This window comes from Dreissena polymorpha, chromosome 10 (genome assembly GCF_020536995.1).
Source record: "Dreissena polymorpha isolate Duluth1 chromosome 10, UMN_Dpol_1.0, whole genome shotgun sequence".
Lineage (NCBI taxonomy): Eukaryota > Metazoa > Mollusca > Bivalvia > Myida > Dreissenidae > Dreissena > Dreissena polymorpha.
Window position 1 is genome coordinate 26,237,856 of NC_068364.1, and position 25,242 is coordinate 26,263,097.

Here is a 25,242-nt window from a genome sequence, read left to right on the forward strand (position 1 = left end):
GAAACGCCTCAATGTATCTTCTTAAAACACTGTATCACATACTTCAGGTAAACGTGAAACATGACATAGTACTAAAGTTTGGGTGCTTCAAATTTTGTCCGTTCATAAGTTGGTGGCTTCTTGTGTATTTTTTTTCTATATTAATCATTGTGATCAAATTAAAGTTAACGTTCTGCAACTGTGAACTGCGAAATCTTTTAAGTGGAGACTGCAGTTTTCGCAGCGAAATATAACTTACATATTCATATGACTTATTCCTAAAATCTTAACAGAAAAGAATGTGATGCTTTGAGTGGCTATTCTTACCTTCATCCACTAACGCAAGATCTCTGTGGCTGTACTTGTTGATATAACCGCACACTCTTACGTAAATTGAACAGCTGGGATCATTTTCAATCACTACTGCACCAACTTTACCGATTGCCTAAAAAACATAAATCGTTATTCATATTAAGAGCATAGACATCTGCAATAAACGAGGATTTAAATACAACTTTAACATTAACACACATTTTTAGAATTAAATAAATGAGATAACAATTTTTAGTGTATATTTGATGTATTTCCTTTTTTTCAGTGTTTTGGTTTCACTACGTATGTTTCATGCAGTCGCTAACAAGCGAAGCGTGTGGACATTCAACTACGCAGAGGCAAATTTTTTAAAGTATCCGCATTCCTTAGTATCAAAAGCAGTGTCATCTTATATTGTATTAATAAATTCACATAGTAAACGAGTGCCTACTCACTTAAATGACTAACTGATCATGTCAAGACAAGCACTTCTAAAAGTCACCGATATTTTGTACAAAAAGGCAACTAAATTGCACTCGATGTGTTCACTTGTGTTCAATATACAAAAAGTAATGAAATATTGATTTCTTGACCTAGTTTTTATCCTAACTGTTTTACCACAATTTGACACAAATTCTAACTTGGCTAAGATATGATCAAAATAAATGTTTTATTCAAGAATCTTAACGATCACATTCTAAATGCGGCATCAAGAGCAGTTAAAATGTATTACTCAGATTTGAATCGGGGATCTATTTCTGAATCTAAATCGGCACAATATGAATATGTTCTATATTAGAACTTACTTCGAGATTTGTGAAACGTGTGTCAATATGTAACAGTGATGTTCAAATCCTCAATTATACGCTAGTTGGTGACAAGATTCGGTTCTATATAAGAAAAAGAAAACCCATCCGCGCTTCAGGGCATACTAGTGTTCAGCCTGGCAGACACAAACTGCAAATGGACGCCAGAAGTCGGCTTTGGTAACAGCCTGAACCTTTTTACGAGAGTACATTCTGTTCAAAAATGCTCTTTTACTTTAACGGTACAAAGGGATACGATTAAGGATGGAATGCGAGTTTAAACACCACCGGCATTTGTGTTATTATCGGCTAAAGCTTTTTTCACATGCTCAGTTAATCAAACAAATTGAAACGCTTTATGAGCATTCATGAAAATTTGCATTTTACACGACTTAACAATGTATTGTGATGACAATTTATCACGATATAATAATCAATCAATGCCGACTTCGGTACAGATATTATACAGAAGCGACATATAAATTCATAGTAAACAGAGATCAGTGAACATGCACTATTACGAAAGTACGAACAAGTGTTAAATAAAACGTATTTTAATATTTATTTTCGGTGCGTATATGTGGAATTTATGTTGACTATTCCTGATCAAGCCTGAACTCCCGAATAACTGGATAATGTAGATATATCTTTGATTGCTACAACAAGTGTTACATTTATTAAATAGCAGTTGTTGAAAACGAATGTTTTATTTTTGTGCAAGTAATGTGCCGATATATATGCCATGTTGTACAAGGCAGATATCTCTCGTTAACATTAAACTTCATAACAACCTTTATCGAAATTAATGATGTATGCTAACATGCTTGTCATAATATTTCTTAATTATATGCATGGTGTGTTTTTTACAAGAAATTGTGTATGTGTTTGTCATCATTATAGTTTACAACTATACACTTATCTGAACATTTAACCAACTTCTCTAAACTGTGAAGATCCCAAACTTGCCGAGCAAGACGATTTTCTTTCACAAGATCGGCAGCGATCACAATATTTATAGTAAGAATACTACGAGATCGGGTTGCCTAAATTAGTTTTTCATTTATACAAATTTATATCGGCGTATGATATAATACGCTTGATGTTGCGTTTTTTACGCGTTGATCGACCACGACTGGACACGAATGAGAAAATACAGCCCGGTTAACTATCAAGTTCCTGATTCTTTGAGATTGCAACACATTGTAGCAGAACATGTTGTTTTTCTTACAATACAATATGTAAATATCTTACGTACAAACATAATGATTTGCATATAGTTGTGGTATAGTGTGGCTTCTTTTGAAGAAATGTTAAAATAAGACAATATCAAAGCCTCATTCGGTTCATTGTTTCTTGTTCAGTTTCAAATAATGAGCTGGGAAATTTACATGTAGATAAAAATAAGTGGAAATTTTATCGAATGCACTGTTTCAAATAATAAATACCTAATTATGTTAAAGGTTTTAAGTTTGGATGATATGAAGTTAATGTTAAAAGTTTAAAATGCTGATTTGGTTTGAACAAGAAATAATATTCAAGCGCGAAAAATTTACATGACATGTTATTTCTTAAACATGCACTTAATGTGTTCAAGTTGATTGACATAGAATTTATGTTGTCGAATAGCTATTTATTTCGTTTAAATGGTTTACGGTTATGTCGTTAAGATACAAAGCAGCAGTTGCGTATTGGTCTCAAACATTACTAGGCAACTAGAGTTTTAGTCGTGAATTAACACAAAATAAATGTTGCAGAGGTCATCACTTTTTCGAGGTAAAGAAAACTGTATGCTAATAATGTAGAACTGACAACCTACATTCCTGTTAGTTAAATCATGTGGCCGTTAAGTCATTATGCATACCAATAGAGAGTTTGTTTCGCTAATATGTTTTTTGCTTGATTTTGTGTACGGGAAACTTTTTTTTTAATCATTGGTAAATTAAAAATGATTACAATATCCGTTGAAACCAACACATATTAGTGGCACGGACACAGCAAAGAATAAAATAGACTAGTACAATTCAAAGTGACGACCATAACCATTTCATTATTGTGTCATTATGTACATAACCCATTTCTTAACGCACACTTATCATCTGGTCGTTCCATTGCTCAGTCGACCCGGCCGGATGGATCTTCACCAGGTCACCGTGAGCATAAACTTGAATATCTTGTGTGCAACCAAGATCTGTATTCAAATCATCTGGGCCGAAAGTCCTCCTGAAATAATATATGAATGGTGAAACTCTATGCTAAAAATATGTCAGTATTTTACCCTGCTAAGCATACATATGCACGAATTGCATAAGGAATACGTTGTGTGCTAGTCTGTCTGAATGTTTCATATTTTCATATCGAAATTTATTTTAAGTGTATATCGATAACAAGATTTAGTTCACATACTTTACTGCATAGATGGGGAAGGGAAATAGATGTAGGACTATGTGCAGGTCCTATCTCATAGAGAGGTATGTCGTCGACGGGAAAACGAATCCGCGATATTTATATGTTTAGACCAGCGCTCAACTCACTGAGGAAGCCGAAGCTGAAGAATGCTTTTCAATAAACTGGTTGAGATTGACTTCGTTATTTAATTATGTAATAAAAAAGTACACATAATTTATTAACATGTTTTAACAGAAATACTAGTCAATCAGAGTGTGTACCTCGTCCCATTGGCGTCTACGACAAAAAAGTTTCCACTGTAATCTACGCCGAACGACCCACATGTAAATTCCTAAAACCAAGAAAGAATAATATAACATATCAAATGACAATCTATTTAATATATTTGAATGATACAATATTTATATTTTGCATGGCCCCATGTCACGAGTAATTGAATAATAATAGTAATGTTTTTAGTAATTAAGACATAGATATCAAATATCAATGCAATGAAGGTACAATAATGATTCAAAACTAAATAGCACATATCATGCGCCACATCTTTCATTGCTTAACTATAATGCACTAAAAGAACAAGTAATAACGCAATTGATGATTTCATTAATTTAGCAAAATATTTCATCTTTAAAGGTTAATGAGAATATTAATCATTAGTTTGAATGTAAAATGATTTTTTTTTTAATTTAAACGTTTTAAAATATATCAAGCTCATTTATCAATAACAAAGTTTATGTTATATTATTATTTAAACAAAATGAATCTCCAGGCACAATAGCTCGAGAAAAAGCTGAGGATTGCAGGTGGCCCTTTTTTATCGAAAGGTAACACTTGACAAACTGTGCACGAAAGCACTAGACACAACTCTTAAGTACGCGACAAATACAAACCAATTAGGGATCAGCGTAACCGAACAATCAATGCGATCATAAAAGGCTACTTGATGGCTATGATGGGCCACGTGCGCGTATCGGTACACCTTCGTCACAATAGCACGTGAGCTTCAGACCAAGGCCTAATGATTTCGAAAAGTTGCCTATACGGGCCTATGGCACACCATAGCCGTATTGTTACCTATTAATTATATACCTTAAACGAGTAACAACTACATACTTTACCAACATTTATTTAAGTTTGTACACTGAGTGTTGGTAAATCTTATCACTAGTTGAAAGTACGCAAACAAATGATATTTCAGAATGTGACGTCATTTGTGCGTGTAGCTTTTAATCATAACGGATAACGAATACAAAAGAAGTAAACACGTTGAAACGCGTATTTATTTCAAAAACGAAATAATCAAGTAAGTGTTGAAGGGACATAACAACGTTTTCCCCTTTAATATATATGTGTATAAACAATGCATATTTCCTCTTTTCGAACATATATGTTACAAGCTTAATTGCTATGTTAATGAAGTAATGGGACATAACATTTTGTTTTCTCTATATATACCGCACTAGCCGTCGATATTTCCTTTTAATGAACAGGCTATCTATATCCGGAAAAAACGCTTTGCGCGCTATGACATTAAGTATCATACACGCACTCGCAATATAACGACCTACCGTCAATACTCTAAGTTTTTGAACACTTTAAATGTTCGACCCTCTATTTTAGCCTATTTTTGTGTCTCTTAAGGTATTAGCACACTAATGGGAAATGTTGATTTTCTCTTCTTTCTTCGCATAGTTCTTATTGTTGTGGTATTGTGCATTGATAAAGTTTACATGTAATTCACCGTACAATTTTTTTTTTGACATTTTAAGTTTTCAGCCCCGACATTTTTTTCCGTTTTTTTCTGAACCATGTATTTACAAGTTTTATTCTCTTTAATTCAAATATTGAACAAACAACATTGCAAAATATATACAAATATGATATTTATATAACATGTAAGATAAGAAATAAAGAAAATATAAACAAACAAGTGATGCAATCATCCTTCGGAAAACAAGAAATATTGCAATCTCTAGTTACACGTCTTTTTAAAATAAGTTGTCAAAACAAATGGCATACGGAAATTACTATCTTTGAACAAAGAAATCATCTACATTGTATGATTGAATGAACAATATAGAACAAATGGGGATCAGCAGCGAATACGAAAGTTCCTGCTTACCAATCAAGAGACCCCCCCCCCTATTTTCCAGAAACGTCATAGAGAATTTGAGATTTTTATACGTGAGAATAAAGATGAGTTAAATGTTAAAAAAACAGATAAAAATATGAAAAGCTTATAATAAACTCATACACATATTCACATACACACATCTCATATCATGTGTGACATAAATCTACTCAGTGCGGTACGATTTGCAAACCTAGTTTGAAATTTCATTTAAAATTCGTTCCTCCATAAATAAGAGTTGAACATATTACAAAAAAATAAGAACATTTATAATTAATGAAGAAAGCACATAAAATCATTAAATCATACAATTTTAAAGGAAAATATATTTATCAATTAGTTGTGAGAACATTTAACTTATGATGACATACACAACAAAACATGATTGCCATTGTCGTTTTTAAAGAACTCCGACAAGTTGGAATGAGTGTCTCCAAAAGCCGCTTGGCATTGGTGGCCCTAGGCTGACCGTCTGAGTTATTCATTTTGAAAATGATGTTGAGACCATCCTCGCCGTCACGTTCAAAGAACATTCTCAGATGCATAAGGTTGTGTCCAGAGCAAGCTTAAATATTTAATGCTGTTGCGGCATTGAACACATGACTGTTAACAAAACCACTCAGTGACTGCAAGTTCCTAGGTATTTCTGGGTTGAATTTGAGTCTATAATCGGTCGGGTCTCATTTTTCTCCTGCACAAGCATATAACTGAAAAGATAACACCATTGCTCTTTTGAAGTTGATGTTTTCCTAGTAGTTATGTTCAGGTAGGTTCATAAGAACTTCAATAAGTTTCAGTCAATGAAAATTATGCATTATAGGAATTGTGTATCAATACTTTTAACTTTGTATTTATTAACACAACAACATTCTGTCTTTTCTTTTTTATTTGGCTTCAATAAGCCTTCTCTAAGTTGTTTCTTTAAATTGACAACATTTTCTTCAAGTTATTTAACAAAACAATTATATACTGATGTCAAATACACCGGCACTTGTATAGGAGTATAAACTGACGTTAGTGATTAATGGGAAGTATGATATAATACAGTATGTGTAATCGTTTTTATTTATTCAGACTTTTATGACATAACATGTAATTACTAGTATTTAATAGGATGCGCACTTTCAATCTGGATTAATAAGTAGGTGTAAATACCACATATGTGCATTCTTCATTCAAATGTTAATACCAAATACATGCATTATCCCTACTTGATATGAAACCGACTATTAACGTTACATTTTATTTATTTACATAAAACTTTAGTTCTACATTAACAATCACATACATCAATTTACTTCATTTCCGTAAGCCTCTCTGGCAGCATCTGTCGAGGAGTTAGTTATCAGTTGTTGAATGGTCCTTCCCGTATGTATTTCCATTTTGATTGTTAAGTTTAAGTTACTTATCATTGGAACATTCATTGTTGACAAAAAGTAAATAACCCTGCTTGGACCACCAATGCGTTTGATGATTGCATCGGTTCACATGGCTACAATCAATTTACTGGCATTGCACAAGCATTAATCCCCTTGTATCCCCTTTTACTGCTCACCAAAAGTATTACATTTTGTAAATTACACGGGTTATAAACGTCATTCTTGACAGTGGGCATAATTGTATAGCGTTTAGATTTCGAACATCGAGCGTGCGTATTGTCTTCATTATAATCAACACAGTCATTCAATAGTTGAGGTTTATCATTACCTCCAGTCACATTAATATGAACAACAATAACATTTGTATGTGTTTTTCTCTTTCAAGATAGCATATTGCTTTTTCTTTGACCGACTTAACCTGTCACGTACAATGTTTGCCATTTGTGTTGTCATTTTATTAAGCCAGCTATATTGAGTATTTCATAGCGTATTTATCAAATATTCGTTGTTTTCCGCACATACCCGGATAACTTTCGGATTGACGGATATGTAGGAAATAAGGGGATGTTGCACAAGTTCATTATAGTGCTAATACCTCAATTTTTGGACATACGGGTTTGTGTCTATCATTAATGATACTAAATATATGGACAGTATATTTTACAGAGCTATTTTATAAGAGTTCGGCCATGTTTTCGCTTATTTTGAGACACTTCGATTATGGATTTTTACAACCGGATTTAGGTCATAAAACCTGGCAGATGGATGCCTTAGGGTAATGGACCATACGATTTGTGTAATTTGGTAAATAACCATTTATACCGGTAGAAAACAAGCATTTAAACTGATATATTCCTATTAAGGAAGCAGTATATTTACTGTTTTTACTTTTTTTATCTGTATCATTTCAGAGAAGAGTTAGCAAAGATGTGAAGTTGTATTGATTTCTTTGTAGAAAAAAAATCAAAATATAGGGATAATACACGTTTTCGAGGGCAGGAGCATCTGCGGGCACTCGAAAAATCCGTTCCTTCCCGAGTGCACAGCACGAGGACAGGAACAGCTTTTCAGAGCGCCCGAAAATGATCATGTCTGAGAAAATTTGTATTGTCGCTAGTATTGCATAAGCAAATCACACATACCAAAATAAATTAAAGTTACATTGAAAACAATGTGTCTTGTTCATTTGACATCGGCGAAACAATTCGATTATTTCATATGACTTCATACATTTCAAGGTTGTTTTTTGCATATGCCTCTCTCGGTCATCATCAGAAATGTCGAGGCTTTATCTTTGGACAGGCAGTTGTCGATTTAAAATGTGTTTAAACAGTGGATTAATGAAAAGTTTAAAAGGCAGTCGCGCAAAGTTAAAAAAAAGGAATTATTTTGGAATTTACTTGTCGTGACGGATACATATATCGTCACAATAAGTCATCGTTTTCATAGATGGTTTTTTTTTTCGTACAGGTCTATTTTATTTTGTTCGAACTAAATTTTCTAAAAAATCAATACTGCCAACATATTGTCACTGATTTATTTCAAGCATACAGCAGGATCGTTGAAGGTACATAAACACTAACATTCATTTACAACATAGCCTTTTGAAAGTGCTGAGTACATAACCTTAACTTCATTGACGTTGCCAATAAATAAAGCTGTTGTCAACAGAGTGCAGATGGTATAATTTGAAAAGTGGATTGAAATATTCATTGCCTTCATCCCTGCATGCATGAGGAAACTGGTGCTCATTCAGTTCCCCATTGGTATTGATGCTTGGATAGTCGTCAAAGGCTTCATTGAATCCAATAAAAAAATGGGAAGTAACTGCGCGTGGACCAGTTTATGGATATGAAAACACATAACAGGGCTTGAACGGCACGTGAATCGCATTGTTAATACAAGATTTCTCCCGTTCAAGCCTCCTTTTGCCAAGTTTCTGCAACCCGACAGAGGGCATTATAGATAGAGTTTATGCAATAATAATTTTTTTTTCATAAAAAAAATCATATTTTTTTAACCTAATTTTTTCTCTCTATTTTTTCGGACACCTGTTTTTTTTATATTTTCGTTATTCAAATTAAAGTACTTAACAACATATTGAGTTATCTCAATTCTATCATTTTTACTAGATCGATTGTGTGGTGCTGTCTGGTTTGTATAAATTTGAATAAATTAAGCGGTGATATTGACAAAAATGTATGAGTCCATTTTAAAATGTATCTTACCATGAATTCTGTGTATGCCTGGTGGATGATCGCGTAGACATTTATGTCATTGTCGCTCGAAACAGCCTGTACAAGCTCGTCATTCACATCTAAAAGCTGGTATTCGTTGAAGATTTTCTTCAAAGGGTCAATGAAATGCTCTACAAAAAGTGCATATCTCGTAAGACATTACATTCTCAGGTAACAAATATCAGTGAGCTATAACATTGACGGTTAAGTTCACTGAAGTTTACTCTTAATGCAATAACGCATACATCTAAGTGTATATGTACAATGAAGCAAATTGTTAATAAAAAAGGCATACAATTGATTCAGAATATGCCATCGATTCGGCGCGGCAAGTTTTGGTTGTTGTGTTGTATAGTATAGAACGATTTGTGAATGCAAAGTTAAAACGAATGAAAAATGAAAAACTGTGTTTATTGATCGGCACTAAAAATAGCAATATGTTGTCAAAATATTACTTAAATACCATACCCTATATTTTTACGTGAACGCTGCCTTCGGTTTTGATAATCCACCAACGTGACTTTTTTAAAATTCCCCGATAAACCCACTAGTTATTAAATTTAATGAATTTAAAACGTCGTGATTCATGGCCGTACTATTTATCTGTAACAAGTTGTAGAACGACGCCAAATGTGTATAGGTTTATAACAAAAACACATTAGTCATAAGTGTATAAAAAATATATTTATCGAAACTATTGACTGCTTACGTGTGCAAGCGCAACATAACCGTTGTATTAGTTTAATATTGATTCATAAATATATTAAATCACCCCTTAAACTGCATTTAAGTCGGTAAGAAAAGTATTTGTTAATTCTATCAACACAAGTTTAAGTTCTGATCCGCGTATTTACAACAAATTGACATTTGACGACTTGTTTACATTTTAAAGACGTTCAGCTATGGCCAAACACGGCATCCTATCATGAGAGGTACGTTATAATCGAATTGTGAATCTCTGCATGCACTATTTAAGCTGTTTGTGTCTAGTATTATTTGTCAAACTAAGTATTTGATTATATAGACGAAAATTGTAAAAGTTAACATATTTGAAAGATACGAGTAAATCTTAATAAAAACACTACCGGTTATGAATTAACAATCGTTCATGTTTAGTAAAATGCGTTACGATAGTATTTTCTAATCTGAAGTTATCTGGCAGTACATGCAGACGTTTACAAATAATGGAGCGAAAATTGGAAATGAATTATAATATTGACAGTTGAAAGACAAACACGCATAACCTTGATTTGTGATGAAAAACATTGATCTGAAATGCTATCCATCCCTCGTTCTGTTAAAATTATAATTGTATATAAATAAAGTTCGAAAAAAAGTTGTTATTACTTCCCGTCATCAATGTGACAGCGTCCGTCTTGTACCATAACGAATATGGTTCACCGTTCACTTGGATCAACAGGTCATTATCCGTGGTCACCTGCACTATGAAACCAATTTTTCCAATGATCTGCAAAAGAACATCGCAGTATGTGTACAGTTGACCTAACGTCTAAGTTATTTAGACATTTTAACGACAGTTGATGCCATTTTAAATAAACGTTTGCGTTACTGTATACCTATATCATCGGGAAGGGAAATTAAATAATTTGTTTTTTATTCACTAATGTTTTATAACACGTACATTAATCTTTATAATACTGGACTTATATGGAGATAGTAAATAGCTATATTATACATGAACTGATATGTTCATTTAAAACTTCGTAAGATTACAAACGCAAATATTGGTAAATTACGGTGATAATTTTAGAAAATCAGTAATCAAACAGATGTGAATTTCTTAAGATCGATCATCTTGCTCGACAAACAAGCACAGCTTTACACTGAACTTGATTATTTCATTAACTAGTCGAATAAATGTGCAACAACATGCACTTTGATATGGTTTAACATTTTGCTCAAACATGAAATCATCTTTATATGATGAAAACCGAAAGTTCTAAAAAGTTTCAAAGTCCCCGAAATAATGGTTTTCCTTTATATGCGATCTTTATAATTCGTAGTAGGGCAAAACAGACACGTTGTCTTTTTTCATTTAAACACATAAATTTAACAAAGAACAATAACTCTGATATTCTGTACAAAAATGAATTGTTTACTCTGTTACTCTCCTTGTAGTTCATTATCTTTTGTAAGATACCTTCAGGTAAACAATAACAAATACTCCAAATGAATCAATTAGAAAAACACAAATTCTTTATCACTTTGTCATGCATACTGTTATTTGAGTTTTCTATAAATGTATGATGTTTTATAACAATTGTTTATATATAAATATAGTTATGATTATCGCAGGAACATTTACATAGATATATGTATATATACTGTCTCTAAAAGCTGTCAATTTTCATAGGAAGAAGATAATATTAATACATATAATTCTTTCACTTACATACTGTGCAATAGTTATTTTGTGTTGTATTATAACATGTATATTAATCTTTATAATACTGATCTTAAACGGAGATCGTATATTGCTAAAATGTACGAACATATATCCAGTTAAACAAATCGCAAGATTTGAAACGAAAAACTTATTTGTATTTCGAGTTAATAACTTTAGCACATCAGTACTTTAACAGACGTTTTATATGTAAGATTGATCATCTTGCACGTCATACAAGCACAGCTTGACGCCGAACTTGATTATATTAATTAACAAGTCGAATACATGTGCAACAACATGAACTTATTTATGATATTCCTTTTGTCTGGAACATGCAATCATCTTTATATAATGAAAACCGAAAGTTCTAAAAATGTCTCAAAGTTCATGAAGTGTTGGTTTGCCCAAAAAGGCTTTTTGTTATTTTTCACACTAGGGCAAAACAAATACGTTGTCATTTTTAATTGAACACACATACATTTAGCAAATAACATTAACTATGGTACTCTTAAAACAACAATATTTTTGGTACTCTGCTCTTCCGCTCATTGTTCCTCATCAATATAACCTTTTGTTACATTCCTTAAATAAAACGATAACGTAATGCTCGAAAAGAATTAATAACACAAACACCAACTCTTTATCACTATGTCATGCATATTGTTATTTTATTGTTCTCTTAATGTCCACATACATATGATTTTTGATTTCAAGTGTTTCTATATGCATATTGTTATTGTTATCAAAGGAAAATTTACAAAAAGGCCAAAACTCCATAAATATACCTTAACAAATTTTGCTTATTGTACTTGCCCTAAAAGCGGTATATTTCCATGAACTTGTTAATTGAATGCATTTAATTATTTTTGACGTACAAGGCACTAGAGGGAGAGAAGGAGGGGGAGGGAGGGTGTTCAGCATGGATATAGTACATTGTCGTATGGTAGCAGCTCCCTCGGGAGGACGGGCACAATTGTTTCGCAACAACTACTCAACTCTTACTTCTGGTTCCAGGACCTGAATCCATACACACCCTGATAACCGTTTCTGCTGGTGGGCGAAACGAAGTGAGGAGGCTTGCATGTTTCGTACGATCATCAGAAAGTTATTGGAGAGAAAACGAGCGCCGCGAATATTTACTTTAGCCATCTGAAAATGGCAACAAAGGGACAAATCTAAGGAACATGGGACGTGAGAAAACTACATGTGCGTGTGGAAAGATCCACGAACTGACGCAAGAGCTGAAGCGCTACCGCAGATACACCAAAGGACTAGCGTAGCGAGGTAAGGTGGCTAGGCTTCGGAGAAACATCAACTGCCAAAGTGCTCAAAATATTGTTCAGCGGGGAGAATTCCAAACATCGTAAGGGCTTGCCTTTATTGTTATGAAGGAGGTAATCAACATCGATCATCAGTTGCAACAGAGTCTTCAGCAGGCTCATCTCGGTCCGTATCTCTGCAAGACGTCACATCATCACAATTGTCCAGGTCTACGCAAAAATATCAGACAATGACAACGAGGGTATTTAAAACATTGATAAAGATTCAGAGCGAATCATGTCCAAAGGAAAGACATCCTCCTCGTCCTCGGTGATTAGAACGCACGGTTGGACCATATTCCTACCATGACTGGTCAGGGACAGTAGATAAATTTGGCATCGGAGAGACAATCAAAAGAAGGCTTACACTTCTTGAGTTCACTAACACCCGCGAAGTCACCAAGGCCAACACGCTGCACTCAAACAAACTGTCCAGAACAGCAACCTGGTATGCTCCAAACAAGCAAGTACACGACAAGCTCAATTTTATACAGTTATAGTCCAGCATAACCAAGGCAATTACAAGAACGTTTCCTGGCGCAGACATCGGTAGCAACTATGACTAAGTGCTCGCCACCGTCAAGCTGAAGTTAAAGAACAACCGCATCACCAAGAACACTCGGATAGAATTTGATAAATTTCACGATCTAGATATAGCAGAGGCATTTAAAGAACAGTAAGGCAGCAAGTTTTCAGCCTTGAACATACTAGACAATTATATCAACACCAACATCATTAATTAAGTCATGCTGTCTTCGGCCGTATAAGTTCTTGAGAGATAGATAGAGAGAGAGAGGGAGAGAGAGAGAGAGAGAGAGAGAGAGAGAGAGAGAGAGAAAATTAAGAACAAGTCAAGGTCGACGATCGAGATCAAGGACAACTGCGACAAAAAGAGAGCTGATGCATTATAAGTACACCAGCCTGCACTCTAAGACAGAATAGCAGAAAACGAACAGGGAGGTAATGATGAAGATACAAGAGGAGTAGATTGAGGAGAGATATATCAACATTAACAAGAAATGAATACGTGCAGCCGTAAAAAGTCCTCTCGCAAATAGACTTAATGAAATAAGATAAACCTACATGATAGAGGTCAGCACGGGGAAGTCGCAGAAGAACAACACAAGTGCAGACATCAACATGAACTGCAAGAAGCTGGAAGTTTTGACCAGCTTCAACTTTTTTGGAGAAACAATGTCCAAGGATGGAACCAGCATCGCTTAGGTCCGAATAAGAATTGCCATGGTGACTGCAGCGACGGCAAGACTGTTCGGACTGTGGACAAGCGGTTACTTGAACCCTACCAAGCACAGGGTCTACAAGTCCCTCGTAATTTTCATCCACTGGCTTGATTTGAACATATCACAAGGAATGGCTCTATGTGCAAGACGGTGCTTAATGGCACACTGGAGGGAGGTGGTCTTCATAAGAAAGGCTGGAAAGAAAATGTAAAACAGAGGACGTCCTTCCCTATGAATTAGCTTACGGAAGTTTTGAATTTGATTGAAGTTTTTATTTATGTATAGGAATCCTTAACACAACCCCGCAATTAACAAACTCTCAATTTTTGTTTCATGCATACACACTTTACAGAGATAAATAACTTTTATTTATGGAGCGGAATGACGTTCATAAGTATGTGATAAAATGCAGTGGATATTGTCATTTCCATTATTGTAAATTTGTATTGTTGAATATATTTCAATATTGTTTTTTGTGATTAAAATACTTGTAATTAAATGTGTTTGTTTATTTAATCGCGATTCCATCAACCTTATTACGTTTATTTTCAAATAAATCTCTTTCTGCTTAATGCCAATCGCGTTTAGATCTTACATGTAACTATTGAATGCATATGCAGCACGGCAATCGGGAATTACGTATCAGACAAACGTTGACATATTAGCTCTGACATAAATTGGTTCAATGATTTGAGGCTGTTTTTTTGTTCAATTTCTATATGATGCTGTCAGATTTCATGATTGAATTTTTATTAGAATGTTCTTTATTTGTGTGCATGTGATTATGTGTGTTGGTTTTTGTTTTACAAAATTAATTTGAGAATACGGACTCTTTGTTCATGCAAGGTATAGTTACTGCAGCCATATGCAAATATTTTTTGGAAATCGTAGGCCGCACACCACTAAGCGTAACAATACAACTGCTTGACTATTCTTCGACCTGTAAGGGGAGCAGCAATAGCAGTCAATTCATTTCTTTTCATTAATAAGCAAATACTACTATAGGGATTACAAGTATATTTGTCGGGGTAAAACAACTTAATTAAATCAACCACGGTGTCAACACGATGATGTTTGTGTTTTCAATAGCACTCTAAGGGAGGTGTAGCTCATTTATGTTCTTGTGACAACACTCAGGGGCAAACTATAACCTACTAAGTTGCAATCCGCTTGTAAGTAAGACACATTTAACCGATGGGTATTAGTAGGTCATCTTGTCCCTGAACTAGGACATTGTATTAACTGGCATGAACTCGGTTACTCAACTAAAGTTTTTTGGGACGATGGAAACAAAGTACAATCATGGGGCAATCGATATCAATCTGCTTCACAATCATCAACACGGTGGAACAAGTAGCATGTGCATGTTTCGATACATGTCGTTCCCAAGACTAGTTAACTCATTTAAAGAGTCACAGGCTTACAGGAGGCCAGAGACGTCACGCATCAATGTGTAGAATGGTATTTGCCAAACAAGCATGAGCCTATGCTAATATCGAATCAACTTAAAAGTATGCATCGCTCTCTTAGTCTCTATCTGCCTAGTGTAAGTGAAAAAAGAAAACGAAAAATACTTAGTCGGGTTTAGAGGTATACTTATTAAACTCTTACACTGTTTACGTGTTAATATACGACATATGATAGATTTAGTTAGAACAAGTGTTATGTTGTTAGTTTCGGGATAATTTCAAATTTGGCAATACGCGGACCTAAAGTGGTTTGTAACAAAAAGTAAATAATAACAAACACAACTAAAAACACCATTTTAAGTTAATCGGTACAAAAGTAAAAAATAGTAAATGTTCATACGGCATTGGTGTCGCCACATTCCAGTATTCTTTGTAAACTCCACTTTTGTAAAAAAAAAAACTGCTTTACGGTAAAATTTGACCTTTCACCTTAATATGTGACCTTGACTTTTTAGGAAGGAGGTGGTTTTAACATGTGGCACGTGTAACATGTAACATGTGCGATGGTTTGAATTGTTGCCAAGTTTTTCCAAAATCCATCGTTAAAAGGGCAAATTAATAGCAAATACATGAATTTTAATGGTCCAATTGACCGTTGACATCTGAGTATGACTTCGACTTATGTGGAAAGGAGACAAGCGTTACATGCGACTTGTCGTCTTACGATGAATGACATTTTTGCCAAGATATTCAAAACCCATCAATAAATGACAAAGTAATAGCGAAGTCAGAAAGTTTCGCACGAGCACAGACATAGTGACTGATGTATGGTTCCTTCTTCAAAGGGAGCCGAAACATTTATGTGGGCTTGAACATTTACGCTTCGAGTGTGTTCACACCAATAAAAATGTTATAAATAATTATCGGTACTGCATACAAGAAATAAACTATGAAAAAATAGTGAAGTCGTTAAAAATCAATGATCCTGAACGACACTCGATCCTCATCTGTAAGCCATGTAGTTAGAGTCATGCCTAGTGGACTCTCCCGTCCTTCTAAATTGGATCAATTTATTTCCAAAATTAGGGATTTCTAGTATATTTAGAATATTTTTTACAGCAATTCCTTTAAGTAAACAGCGCAGACCCTGATGAGACGCGTTTCAAAAAACAATTCCGAAAAAGTGTTATTTTAAAGAAAATTGCAAAGTCCAATGCCGTTGATTTCGTCAAAAATCAATGGACCGGAACAAAACTCGAATTTGATCTGTAACTTTGGTAGGCTATCATACTTACAGTCAGTAGATGTATAGGCACAAGTCCGGAAAACTGTTATTCTAGAGAAAATGTCTAAGTAAAAGGCTTGTAACTGCGCCAGAAATCAATGGAACAGAACGAAACTCAAACTTGTAAGTCATTCAGGTAGACTCACTCACCAAAAATATGGTACATATCTTAACGCAGTTAAGACAGAAATCCGAAATACGGAAAGACGGACAGACGGATAGACAGCGGAAATGTGATTGTTATATGCTATTACAACGGGGGCATTAAATATGTTAAGTAAAGTATTAAAAGATAGATGCAAAAATGGGAACTAAGTTAGTAAACATTTTAACCATAGTGCCTTTATGTATTTACTGTGCTGAGAATTTGTTTATGAAGACGTATTTTATTATACGAGAATTCATTTTGAATATCTCATTAATTGCTTGCTATACAAACACATCGGACTTTACAAAACGTCAAGCAAAGAGCAAATAGACTTTGTCACAATAGTGACGAATAATACCCAATAACGCCGCGTGTTGTGATATGAAGCATGAGGATATTGAAGGTCTAAATTAAAATATAGAGCAATAACTGAAAAAGTGTAGGAGAATGCAATGGACAATGAGTTTTTTTTAATCGAGAGATAAATTTACCAGACGGACGAAACAACTGACGAAAGGACGTCCACGGTTATTCCGGTATATCACACTTAACTTTTTACTTGGATATAATAATCTTATACTGGTGTATATTAATAATCATAATGTTACAGGAAGACAACGATGAGGCCTCCCTTTTGTATTCCGTAGGACGATAGCAAGCGCACATGCAAACGTCAAGGACTGCACGTTTACATCTTGTACACGTAGGAAAACGTCTGCGGACATGTTTGTGTCTTACGAAAAGTAGACGGACAAACGGAGAGACATATAGTCTGACAGACGATAGTCGTCCGTGATGAGTTCAGGATACCCCATTTCATTGTTAACGGGGTTATAATTAGTTCATAATTTTAATGTGAAAATTGTGGATATTGCACTCTATTTCCGCAAAATATACTCTTTCACTGTACACAGTTTTATTTAGATATCTTCGATACTAATGGAGCGACAGTATTTGGACTTAAGGCAATTACTTTGTGAATTCTGAAGATACATGTATTGCTCGTACACGCTGCACATCCCCTTGATGCTCGTTATCAGCATATATAATTGCATTCAAATCCCTTACAAATCCTGAATATCCCTAAACATATGAAGCGAGACGGATTGACGGACGTACGGAAAGATATAGTCAGGGACGGACAGACGAACGGACAAATTAATTGACTGACAAAGCGATTTGCGACAAACAAGCAGCTGGTTAAAAATTGCTTAAATTAACCTTTTCAAGTTATTCAATTTTAAAATAATAATTATTTTAATTATATAATACGTATGTACTGATTCAAAACCCAGTTAAGACCATTAATTCCAATCACTATAAGACACATCTGATACACGTGAAAAACAGTTAATACATGTGTTAAGTTTACGCAAATACCCATACCGTAACAACACTTTACGCTGACCGAAATTTGACCTACACTTGCCTTACAGAGGTCATACGGTGAGATATCGTTGACATTGGCGTTATGTATTTCACACAATAATATTACAATTCGTATTTGACTGTTTAACTTAATACCTATCAAATAATCCAGATCATAGAACGTTTAAGAGTTTCGATTCTGAACTTTGAAATGTTTTCATACTAATGGTCCAGACCTCATGTTTGTGTCAGTAATACGGCGAACAAATCATTGCTTAAAACGTTAAAAAATAACGAAAAAATCGTTAGTCTGATATATCGAAATTGACTGAACAACTAGTTAAACACTTTGCATGTGTCAATTGTTAATCTAGATTGTTCAAACAATTGTATTGATATAAATGTCATTTAAGCCCCAGTCCCATAAAAGCACGGATGGCTATGACAATCAGGGATGATACATAAACGTGTTAGGATGTTTGAGCGTCGACGGTCTTCCAAAGATCATTCCCCATTGGCAACACGGAATCCGCACGGACAAACATGGCAGAAACAAGCTATCAACACGGTGTCCACACGGACCGTCCCGGCAGAGCAACGCTCGTACAAACATGGAAAACAAGGATTGCACAGGATAAAAACGGACCAACACGGCATCTACATGGACCGTCCCGGACCTTTACGACAACGAAACGGACAAACACGGTAGCTATACGGCAACACAAGACCTGCCCTGGACGGACAATAACTTGACTTGTATAAAAGTAGATTGAATTTCGGTGATTCAATCATTTTGCAAACGGATCTCGAAGGTGAAATATCGAACGCTCTTGTGTGCAGATTGACACGAGCAAGTTTTATTTTTGATAAAGCACTTTCTTGCATAACATCTTCAGTTGATAATCATAATACATAGCGTAATATTGCACATATTATTAACAAATGATGCTCAATTCTCAAATTCCCATAAAAGTCCACATAATAGTGTTAATATTTATAACTCAACTACATGACATTTACAAAGAACTCCTCGTGGAAGTTTGACAGGGGGGGGGTTGATTCAGACTTCAATAAACATTTAATACCCATTGCAATATATTCCATTGTATAAAGACACCAAACTTAATTAAATAATTTATGTTTTCTTTTTAAGGTGTCAAAATCAATTTATAATGATTGAATTTTCTTAAATCAGTACCAACATGTATGTTAAATACAATGTCTTTTTGGTAAGAGATTAGACCCACATATCGATATTTCTGTAAAGATAAATTTAAAACGTTCAATAATTTTGAAAGTGACTTGTCTCGAAAATATATTACATGTACCTTTTGATAATCCAAACGTTGCTTTTATCCATTACTGTGATGATAAATACAATTCAGAAAGACAATAACATTGGAAACATACTTATTGTCATTCGGACTTGTATTTCTTTTGCTGCTTATTCCCGTGTAAAAGTTTTGGAAGTTTTTTGCTCGAAACTTTGCTTGGAACCATGTTCGGTGCAATGTCGTACCTTAGTGTACCGGTTACATTCCACAAGTTTTAACACAAAATGCCTGAATATGGCAGTGTGTTAGGTTCATTGTTTTGTTACTGTAGTTGTTTGTTTTTTATCATTAACAACACCGTGCACTGGTGGCGTTATTATCAGAGAAATGAGGGAGTCTTCTTGCAACATACTGTACTGGCTACAGTACATTACAACATAACCAATACAAGCAGTTTCAATTATGGGACACAGCATCACTTCTCCAATAGAATCGATGATGTTGAAATACATTTGAGTTATACATGCAGTTTCATTTATTTACTGGGGTGGGGTTTCTAATGAGGATACATTGTATGATATCCCAGACGTTAGTGCCTGTGCTTTTTTTCTCTAAACAAACAAACATTTTACCTCAAGGACATTGATCACTTTTAATTATTGTGTAAAAAATTCAAAATACCACACAAAACTGAAACATATTTGATATAACCATATCAGCAGCATGATTTCCTTTCTAAATGTAACAAAAACTTAATTTCAATCATGAACTTGATATTTCAAGAAAACAGGAAACCAAGAAAAAAGGTGAAACCAACAAATGCGTAGAATTGTGAATTATGCAAGCCAGAGTTCTCGAGTAACGATTGTTGTGCCCTGCACTTCTATACACCACAACCTATCTTTGTTCGAAGTTTGATGCCATTAGGCCTTAATGTAATTACGTTATGACCCGGGCAATACAAAATCGAGATAAATATAGTAATTCAGGGGCTATAGCTATAATTCTTTACACTAATTCTTTACACTAATCTTCTCATCAATAAGATATATCCATATATGAAGTTTCATGTGAATAGGTGTTATAGTTAACGAGTTATAGTCCGGACAAAGACTGGAAGCTGCCTGACCCCTGGCATGACATAGGTAACCCCTTAATATGCCCTTTATAAGACGGACGTATATAAAAGACAAATGGAAAGGATGAAAAAAAGCAGTAATTAGTTTTATCAGAGACAAATAACAGAGATAGGCAGCTCGCCAAATATCGGCTAGCTATCGCATGTCAAATGGTTTTGGCGAGACAAGTCTAAGCGCAACTGTTTGTTGGTTGCAACGGTAGATAACATGCTTATCAACATTTCTAAAACACGCTTTTGCATTCCATTTTTTTATATGAAACAAATATACTATCATTTATTATTAAAATGAGAATGTATGTAGTATTATCACTCAATTGTAATGTGTCAATTAAAACAAGAGATTGCCAAGCAATATGTTCCCCAGGTGAAACTCCACCATTTTCATTTTTTATTTGTTGCCATAGCAACCACAATTCTTAAGGTAGGAACAAAATGGAATGACGTGCATAATCTCATTTTTGCCATCTATCCATGTTTCAAGTTTCATGTAAAAATATACAAAACTTTCAAAGTTATCGCATGATCCAAAAAAGTGTGACGGACTGACAGACTAACTGACGGACAGAGCGCAAACCAAAAGTCCCCTCCGGTTTCACTGGTAGGGGACAAGTCATCACATGCCGCATAGTTTTATTTCCGGTATTTAAAGTTGGCCTTTGTAATAAGATAAAGGAGCGATCAGAATCTTACAACAAACAACTAATTATAGGTTGTTTTAATTAGATTTTTGTTTTTCATTTTTATTGCAGTGTTTTAATTTGATCAATCTGAATGCCATTAACCTGTAGTATAATTTGAATAAAGCTTTGAATTTTTTTTTTCTTATGGAGAGAATCTATTCTCGGTCTGTATATGATCTGTATATAATCGGCTGTATATGGTCTTTGTTCTCTTTAATTACCACTAAATTCAATGCACAATTTTACCAATTATAAATAACATTACCATCTAGAAATCGTCAGACCCGTATACTGTGCCATTCTCCGATAATTACCATATCGATCAAGTTATTTAGTCACTTTTCTGTGTTTCTTCACTATGTCTTCGACGGATTTTGTGTCATAGGATGACGAGGATTTAAACAAAGGATGTAAACATATATAATTACGTTCGGTTTTACTTCACTTAGTATAGATCGAAATAATTTATAGTAATGTAACCGTTTATTAAAACGAATACATGTTTACAATATGTATGTATTTACTCATTACATGTAAATTGAAATGCAATTAATGATAACACATAACACTGTAGTTCGGAGTATCAATTGTGTTCAGGTCGGCTTCTCTATTTGATGCTCATTTATTAACTTAATACTTAATTAACTTAAATGTCGTAATGTTTAGTTGAGACAAGTGTAGACCTTTTATCTATTAACCTTGGAAAACATGGACACATAGCCATGATCTTCTATATTTTGTTAAAGCCGCCAAACTTTCATCTACTAACGATCGCCTGAAGCTAAATACTCTTCAGATGTGTACGAACGTTCTTGGACTGTAATTATAAACTACACGAGAGCAAAAGCCATGACAACGCTCACATGAGCCCCAAAGCATATTAACGTGAGTAAGCAGATTTCATAATAGATGAACATGTTCCAGGAAACCTGCCAATCTAACAGCGAAGTTGTTTTTTTTAAGAACTGTAGTCATAGTTTCACGCAGCCGATAAAATTATAAAAAAACAGTTCTATGCCGTTAAGGGTAAGATTAGTAGGTAAGTTAAGCAAGAAATGTATATATTTTTAAGATAGTCGACATGTACACTAACTTTGAAAGTAGCGGTGGTAAATTAACATTACGAAGTCCACTATCATCTCCAAAACTAGGGAAAGTAGGTCGGTAATACTGTTGTTGTGTTAGCTTTTTAATATTCCCCAATTATATAATTAAATCAGATGACATGCAGAAATCTAGGAAATAAGAGCGATTGTTGCAGAATTTAATTTAGGAGTTAAATTTAGTTAACATGTGCGGATAAAAAAAAATATCAAAAAGTCAACATGGAATAAAGAAAGTTTTCGAATACAGATAGGTGGAAACAATTTACGACTTATTGTATAATCACTAGCAACGAAGAAATTATTGCACCAATAAAGATTTTCCGTTAAATTTCAAAACATTCGGGCCTGAGCGCTACCTCGGAAGTTGCATTGGCTTATTTTTTAATGCATATGAAAAAAGAGGTGGCGCGCGTGATTAACGGCCGTGACTACTTCTTCTAGTAGATTAAATAATTAGTTTCGGATATATTAATGCGCTAAAGGAAACGCGTTATAAAAAGCAGTTTTATGTTTAAAATAAACGTATTACCCGAAATGACTCGAAATTCTACGTTTTTTGCTTTAATTTAGACCCTACGATCCGACCAGTAGAAATGTTTCAAGCGTTCGAGCCCTAAAGGTAACGGGTCTGTGTATCTTTTTTATTGCAGCAATAAAGGCGAAGTATAGATTTAAAAAGGTTTTATATTATATAGGCAAGTTACATTTACATAAATTCGTGATAAAATCTAAATTATTTACGGCATTGTGTTGGTTATTGCTGCATTAACCAACGTTGTGTCGTTCCGATGTTATCGCCCTCGAACATAGGAACATAATATCTGCGAATCATGTCTATTTTTCAAAACACCTGCTTTTGTGTACATTTATTATTTATGTTTTAATTAATTGATATAATTGAGAAGATGTTACTTTTTTCAAATGTTAACTCACCGCCTCTGTATAGTTTTCCTTTTTGAAATCACATATAGGATTCCAGGTCGCCGGTTCATTTCTGATCTGCACCAAGGCGCCAACATCAAAGTGAGGAGAGCTTGAATTGCCATGAACATCACCAGTTAAAGGACTAGTCGTGGTGTTGCCGTCACGTTGAACATTAACTTTGGTCAATGAAGCTGGGTTCAACGTCCACCTCAATAGAATGTTTAAAGAATTTTTTTTTTATTATTTGCAAAATTAAAGCAATTTGCCAGTGAAAATAAATATACAGTAACAACAACGCTATACTGAGCATAGTCATCCACAACTTCTACTCTAACTCAAACGGATATCAATTACAACAAAAGCAATACTAACAAAAGCAGCTTAAAATCTAACGTCTACGATAATATATTTTTCATTTTTTTAAACAACACGTAAATGGCGATACGCTTGCATTATTGCATTGATTGGTGCGAAGTTTATACAGGTGTAGATTTCAATTTATAGAGAGTATTTAATAAATTGGCTAGTAAGGGGTATTTCAAGAATGAATATCGTCCAACTGCACAATAATTTCGTGGAAAATGCAACATTACAACGCCGTACTACAATTTAATACACCGCTATGTAAGTCAATATATTTTACCGGAAAAAGTACCTCAAATACACAAACACGGCAACATTAAATATCAATTCGACATCGTATGAAATTTAAAGAAGTCGTTTTGAAATAGCAATAATTTTACGATACACGTGTGTCGTTTATTTATTGTCATCATAAGTGCAATCAAATGAATAGTTCATAGCAAATGAAGTGTTAAAGAAGAAAGTAATACAAATACATTATATTCAAAGTGGCACTTAAATAGAACAAATATTAATTTTTAATGTATTCTTTTTATTTTTAGTATTATTGTTGTTCGTTTTTTATTAATGTCAAGGTATTTTAAATTATAGTAAATACAAAGTATATATTTAAACCATACATGTATATTCGGATTTTGCAAAAATTATTATAACACAATTTAAAAAAGTTAAAACCTTATTTACATTCTGGAAAGTAAAGGTTATGTTCATTAACTTTATTGTACGGATGCTCTCACCCTTTTGCTGATTAAAGTGGGGTAATTTATTAAATACTGTCTAAAGCCATTGTCATAACCGTGTTCGTTCGAAATGAAATTAAACGTGTGTTGGGAGTTGTATCGAAAAGGTGTATCTTACGTACGGCTCTAATTTTATTTCGCCTTGATCGCAGATTCGATGAGTACCGTTCGTTAAACGTACGTATAACGTACAACTTACTTCAGATGGTCGCTAATCGGTCTGAACCAAACACTTTAAGGCCACAGCATGGAGAAAGTTGTTAACTCACTATTACAATTGATCGACACGTTTTCTTCCGACTGTTATTGGTATTCAAGTCGGAAATACCAGTGCTAATATATTATTGTCAAATTTATAAGACCGATACCTAATAAAGTGCGAAGATTTTTATTTAGAAGCGGTGATTGGGCGGTGCGGGCGTTAAGAAAGACGTGTTTGAGTTCGCCAATTATCGGAAACGGAACCACTGCTTGGCTTGTTGCAAGCAGTACTCATAGGATATACTGCATGTGCTCACGAATCATCACTGCCATGCCGCTTCAATATCGCTGATACAGAGGATGTATTCTTGTTTTCATTCCAAAGG

At 34.3% G+C, this 25,242-nt stretch overlaps 1 protein-coding gene across 1 annotated transcript in view; it reads right to left on the reverse strand.

The window, feature by feature from the left end:
- The window catches only part of LOC127848997 (uncharacterized), a 142,150-nt gene that overhangs the window by 38,665 nt on the left and 78,243 nt on the right, over positions 1 to 25,242 (reverse strand). The window contains exons 6-11 of the mRNA XM_052381724.1: positions 23,562 to 23,760; positions 10,598 to 10,718; positions 9,242 to 9,381; positions 3,764 to 3,834; positions 3,185 to 3,317; positions 307 to 424 (exon numbers count right to left, since the gene is read on the reverse strand). Coding sequence (XP_052237684.1) covers positions 307 to 424; positions 3,185 to 3,317; positions 3,764 to 3,834; positions 9,242 to 9,381; positions 10,598 to 10,718; positions 23,562 to 23,760 — 782 coding nt within the window. The remainder of the gene's footprint in view (positions 1 to 306; positions 425 to 3,184; positions 3,318 to 3,763; positions 3,835 to 9,241; positions 9,382 to 10,597; positions 10,719 to 23,561; positions 23,761 to 25,242) is intronic.